At 48.8% G+C, this 5,873-nt stretch overlaps 1 protein-coding gene across 1 annotated transcript; it reads left to right on the top strand.

The window, feature by feature from the left end:
* On the top strand, nucleotides 1-5,171 carry LOC117374390 (keratin, type I cytoskeletal 13-like). The gene is made up of 8 exons (XM_033970488.2): nucleotides 1-479; nucleotides 1,365-1,493; nucleotides 2,783-2,865; nucleotides 3,201-3,357; nucleotides 3,649-3,810; nucleotides 4,251-4,376; nucleotides 4,496-4,716; nucleotides 4,882-5,171. Exons 1-8 carry the CDS (start codon nucleotides 243-245, stop codon nucleotides 4,985-4,987), a joined length of 1,221 nt encoding a protein of 406 aa, XP_033826379.1. The 5' UTR covers nucleotides 1-242; the 3' UTR covers nucleotides 4,988-5,171.
* The last annotated feature ends 702 nt before the right edge of the window (nucleotides 5,172-5,873 follow it).

Here is a 5,873-nt window from a genome sequence, read left to right as displayed (position 1 = left end):
GACGGGGAGGAGAGAGGGGAGAAGAAAGGAGAGAGAGGAGGGGGCCATGCAGTCAGGTGGGATGGTCTTTGTTCTGTCACAGGGAGGTGGGTGACACAGGGGGTGGGCGGTCTCTCTGCCCTCCAGGCGGCTCCAGGGGGAGGTCCGGTGTGTGTGTCCCCGGGGGAGGGCTTCGACCTGGGCTTTATAAGTGTCCTGTGCCCCCGCTCCTCACTCTGCTCCAGCTTCTCCACGGCTCCAAGATGACCTCCTTTTACCGCTCCTCCTCATCCTCCTCTCGTCTGGGCTCCATGCGGGCACCCAGCGTGTACGGAGGGGCAGGGGGCTCGGGGATACGCGTGTCCAGTGTGAGCGCCCCCCGCAGCTTCTCCTCTGCAGGCATGGGAGGCTTCAACCTCTCCGATGCTCTCGATGTGACTGACAACAAGAAGGCCACCATGCAGAACCTGAACGACCGGCTCGCCAGCTACTTGGACAAGGTACTACTACTACTATGACTACTACTACTGCTATTACTACTACTGCAGAAGCTGAACGACCTGCTCAAAGTTACTCCTGTACTCGCTGGACTAGATGCACAAAGTAAATACAGGTCAAACCCAGTAGCAGTAATATCACTAAAGTACAAGTGCAGTAGTTGCAGTAGTCATCTGAAGTGGGCGTGGTCAGTACGTCCACGAGCAGGTGCAGTCAGAGGTTCCACTCCTTGATTCAACAAAAAAACTGCATGCGTGGCAGAGTGGTTAGCCCTGTTGCCTCGCAGCCAGAGGGTCCGAGATTCAACTCCCAGACTGGGTGTGGTCTTTCTGTGGAGTTTGCATGTTCTCCCTGTGTATCCTCAGGTCTCATTCAACTACTTTTAAAAATGTATAAAAACTACTCCAGTGAGGTACTCCTGACCAGGATTAGGCTCAGACCTGGTCCACTGCTCCCAGGTTTAACCCAGATGCCCTGGAGGATGGGCCAGATGCAGAGGCACTTTTTTAAAAAAAAACAAGAGATGATTTATATGAGAAATAGAGCTGCACTAACCCAGGTCTAGCCCAGGACTAACTCAGGACTAACCCAGGACTAACTCAGGACTAACCCAGGTCTAGCCCAGGACTAACTCAGGACTAACCCAGGACTAACTCAGACCTAACCCAGGTCTAGCCCAGGACTAACTCAGGACAAACCCTGGACTAACTCAGGACTAACTCAGGACTAACCCAGGACTAACTCAGGACTAACCCAGGACTAACTCAGGACTAACCCAGGACTAACCGTTCACTTTTCCTGTCATGTACTTTGTGTAGTATATCTCATGTGCTGTGTGTACTTTGTGTACTTGATGTAGTAATATCTCATGCACTCTGTGTACTTAGGTGCGATCTCTGGAGAAAGCCAATGCAGATCTGGAGCTCAAGATTCGGATGTTTCTAGAAAATAAAACCAAACCAGAGGAACGTGACCATGAGGGGTTCAATGGAATCATCAGAGACCTGCAGGACCAGGTACTACTAGTACTACTACTACTACTAGTACTACTACTACTACTAGTACTACTACTACTACTACTACTACTAGTACTACTACTACTACTACTACTACTACTACTACTACTACTACTACGACTAATACTGCTACTGCTACTACTACTACTACTACTACTACTACTACTACTACTACTACTGCTACGACTACTACTGCTACGACTACTGCTGCTGCTGCTGCTACGACCATGAGCTGTTCAAAGAAACCATCAGAGAGATGCAGAACCAGGTACAACTGCTACTACTACTACAACTACTATTACTACTCCTGCAGCTTTATTTAGTACACACAGGAAACAGGAATAATCAAGATTCTCAGAACTAAAGAAGGAAAGACTGTGAAGCACTGTAGTACTGATACTATGAAGTACTGTAGTACTGATACTATGAGGTCAGTGAAACTCCCATTACACACTGAGAGTGAAACCTGAAATCCCATCACTCAGAGGAGGGAGGCGCTTTTATTGTGAAAATCTGGGGCACGCGGCTCAGGGGCCTTTTATTGTGAAAGGGGACACCTCCGTGTGAGGGCCACCTGTGGGACTGAGAGGAGGGACAGCACCCATGGGTGTTCACACATATATGTACATTGTGTTCACATGAGAAGAGGCCCCGGGGCCCCTGTGTCACATGTGAGACCTACAGACTGTAAAGAAGTGACTGAGGGAGTCACTCAGGACGTCGAGGCTTCCAAGTTCGGAATTCCGACCGCGAGTATCATAGCAACCAAAGAGCCCATGAGGAGAGAGGCTGTTGCAGGTTATGCCCTTCCCGCCTGCACCACTGGTTTAGCAGGGAGCGGGTGCTTAGCGGGAGCCTGATTCGTCTGTTATTAATTTTTATATCTTAATTTAGGAACAAAATAGTGAATTAAAAACCCAGAATCATGTAGAGCAAGTTAATATGAACACTTAAATGTGATGAGCCTGACAGCAGCAGATACAGAGAGAAGGACCACAGTTTTTAAGGAGAAAGTGAACTGGAACCTATGGAGTCGATGGAGCCGGAAGTGCACTGATCACTTCCTGTTTGGAACGTTGTGACTAGCAGGTTAGCTATGTCCATTTACATATCAGTGTATGGTGAGCTCCAAGCACCTCACAGGGGCCTCAGAAAGGCCTCACAGGGCCCTCAGAGGGGCCTCACAAAGGCGTCACAGGGGCTTCCCAGGTGCCTCACAGGGACATCAGAGCCTCTGTCTTAGGCTCTTCTTTTATCTTTACAATTTTATTCAAACTTTTATTTTTCAGATTCTCGATGCCACCCGGAATAACGGCGCCCTCTTCCTGGCTGTCGACAATGCCAAACTGGCCGCCGATGACTTCAAGACCAAGTGAGTAGCACAGCAGCTAAGCCCCAACCCCTAGGGTATAAGCCCCGCCCCCATGGGGCTAAGCCCCACCTCACAGCAGGAGGGTCCTTAGACTGAGCCTTGCTTTGTCCCTCTGAGAGAACAGAAGTCACAAACCAACTTTAACACTGAGTGCGGGGAGTGAACTATACACCACAGTTTGAATCACAGCCAGAGCCTTGGCCATCAGGAGATTATTTTTAACCCAGATACCCTCCCATAGGTATGAAAACAAACAGTCCCTGCCTCAGTCTGTGTAGGCTCTGATCTTATCTCTGGTCTCTGGTCCAGTCTCTAACCCAGATGCCCTCCCGCAGGTATGAGAACGAGCTGTCCCTACGTCAGTCTGTGGAGGCGGACATCGCGGGGCTGAAGAGAGTTCTGGATGAGCTGACTCTGGCGCGCTCAGACCTGGAGATGCAGATCGAGGCTCTGAAGGAGGAACTCATCATGCTCAAGAAGAACCATGAGGAGGTATCACATTGTACTACTACTACTACTGCTACTGCTACTACTGTACAGTACTTCTTGTCCCTCCTATAGGACCTTCAGATGATGCCCTCTCAGATCTCTTGTCTCCTTATTTTTCATGTCATGTTGTGTTGTCTCATATTTTCTCCTCTCTGTCTCTAAGATCTCTGGTCACCTCGCTTATCTCGTCTCATGTTCTTGTATCTCTTGTAGGACCTCCAGACCATGTGCTCTCAGATCTCTTGTGTTCTTGTTGTGGTATCTCCCCTAATCTTCTCGTCTCTTCTCTTGTAGGACCTCCAGACCATACGCTCTCAGGTCTCGGGCAATGTGAATGTGGAGGTGGACGCCGTTCCTCAGCAGGACCTCGCCGCCACCATGGCGTCCATCAGAGAACACTACGAGACCGTGGCCGCCAAAAACCGCAAGGAGCTGGAGAACTGGTTCCAGGCTAAGGTACGACCTGTGAGGGGTCAGAGGTCGGGGGAGGGGAAGACAGATAATGATTTTTTCTATTACACTCTCTAATGGCAGTACTTGGTCCTAGTCTTTTTGTCAGTTTCAGTCCAGACTTTGTGTTCAGGTGTTTCTGATACAAACACCTGACGGCAGGGGCGGAGTTAGAAGTGTGGATACCTGTTAGACCAATCACACTGTTCCTTATACCACCAGGCCCCACCCCTCACTCTCCCCTTTATTCCTCCAGGCTCCACCTCTCCTCTCACCTTTAGTCCTCCAGGCCCCTCCTCCCCCTCACTCTCCCCTTTAATCCTCTGTTTTTAATGTTCATAACTTGATTTACAGATGCAATAGTGAAATAAAAATATGAACATTTTAAGACCAAAATGACGAGCCTCAGGATACGGCCTGAGCCTTGATATTACGTGACCTTTCAGAGCGAGCACCTGAGTCGGGAGGTGGCGGTCAGCACAGAGACGCTACAGTCGTCCAAGTCAGAGATCACCGAGGTCAAACGCACACTGCAGGGACTGGAGATCGAACTGCAGTCACAACTCAGCATGGTACAAATACTACTACTGAACATATTAATATTACTACTACTACTACTACTGTAATCACTACTACTGCAAATACTACAAGGACAACTACTACTATAATACTGATACTTTTGCTCTGACAGAAACAGTCTCTGGAGGACACGCTGGCCGACACGCAGCAGCGGTACGGCGCCATGTTGGCCGGGTACCAGCGACAGGTGATGTCACTAGAGCAGCAACTGAGCGCGCTCAGAAGCGACCTGGAGCGACAGGGGCAGGAGTACCAAGTCCTCCTCGATACCAAGACCCGGCTCGAGCTGGAGATACAAGAGTACAGGCGACTGCTGGAGGGAGAGATGGGAGGGTGAGTCCTGGTTTAGTCCTGGTTTAGTCCTGGTTTAGTCCTGGTGTAGATCTGGTTTAGACCTGGTTTAGACCTGGTTTAGACCTGGTTTAGACCTGGTTTAGACCTGGTTTAGCCTGGTTTAGTCCTGGTTTAGACCCGGTTTTCACTGTGTTTCTGTTTTAGTCCGGTTCATAGTTCCAGTACCACTCGGACTCAGAAAGTCCTGATCGTGACCAAAGAGGTGGAAGAAGACGAAGACGAAGAGGAGGTCAACGAGACAGAAGACTAAACCAGGACCAGACCACAACTAGACCAGAACCAGACTATGACCTGAGCCACATCCAGAGTCCACAGCACTTCAGACCCGGAGAAGAGCCAAGAGTCCAGCCCCAGAACAAGGACCCAAAACATGTTCCAGTCCGAGCTGAACCAATCCTGAGCCGTTCACAGAAACAATAAAATCTGATGAACTGAAACATGTCTCTTTTATTTTCATTTCAAACATTAAGAAACTGATCAACAACAAAGAACAAAACCCCGAGACACAAAGTAATGTGGTTTACTCCATTCAGTGTGGTGAAGACTGCAGGGAGCTTTGTACTCGAGAAACTTAACAGCCACTCCATAAGGGAATGTACCAACACCGTCACAAGAACAGCTCAGGACCACAATCTGCCGTACATCTCCGTCTCAGATGAAAGTATGCTAGTAGTCGGTGTGCTAATGCAAGTATGCTAATAGCCAGTATGATAATAGCCAGTATGCTAATAGTGTCATTAGGGGCTTTAATGACTGTGCTAAGTAAGTAAGTAAGTAAGTAGTGCTTAGACTCACAGTGGCACAGTGCACACTTGGGGTAGCACGATAGACCTAGCCTACAAACAGTAATAGTAAACAAGCAGGTGTGTTAGCTTCAGTGTAATTAGCCCCTCCCTTCAGACAGATATAAGGTAGTGTCCACAAATAATCTGACCAGAACTGAAGAAGCGGCTTGGATGACCTGGTTTATGGTTAATATCTGTGTAATTACTGGGCCTATCCACACGAAATGGACCTAGTTTAGACCTGGTTTAGACCTGGTTTAGACCTGGTTTAGACCTGGTTTAGACCTGGATTAGACCTGGTTTAGCCTTGGTTTAGATCTGGTTTAGCCCCGGTTTAAACCTGGTTTAGTC

Source organism: Periophthalmus magnuspinnatus, chromosome 8 (genome assembly GCF_009829125.3).
Source record: "Periophthalmus magnuspinnatus isolate fPerMag1 chromosome 8, fPerMag1.2.pri, whole genome shotgun sequence".
In the NCBI taxonomy this organism is placed as follows: domain Eukaryota; kingdom Metazoa; phylum Chordata; class Actinopteri; order Gobiiformes; family Gobiidae; genus Periophthalmus; species Periophthalmus magnuspinnatus.
This window is presented reverse-complemented; position numbering and strand designations above follow the sequence as displayed.

What these genes read in the sequence shown, in the direction of transcription:
- LOC117374390 (XM_033970488.2), top strand. Translation starts at nt 243, where the DNA reads ATGACCTCCTTTTACCGCTCCTCCTCATCCTCCTCTCGTCTGGGCTCC. An exon ending in TCGCCAGCTACTTGGACAAG is followed by an intron (nt 480 to 1,364) that starts GTACTACTACTA and finishes CTGTGTACTTAG; the next exon opens with GTGCGATCTCTGGAGAAAGC. An exon ending in CTGGAGGGAGAGATGGGAGG is followed by an intron (nt 4,717 to 4,881) that starts GTGAGTCCTGGT and finishes TTTCTGTTTTAG; the next exon opens with TCCGGTTCATAGTTCCAGTA.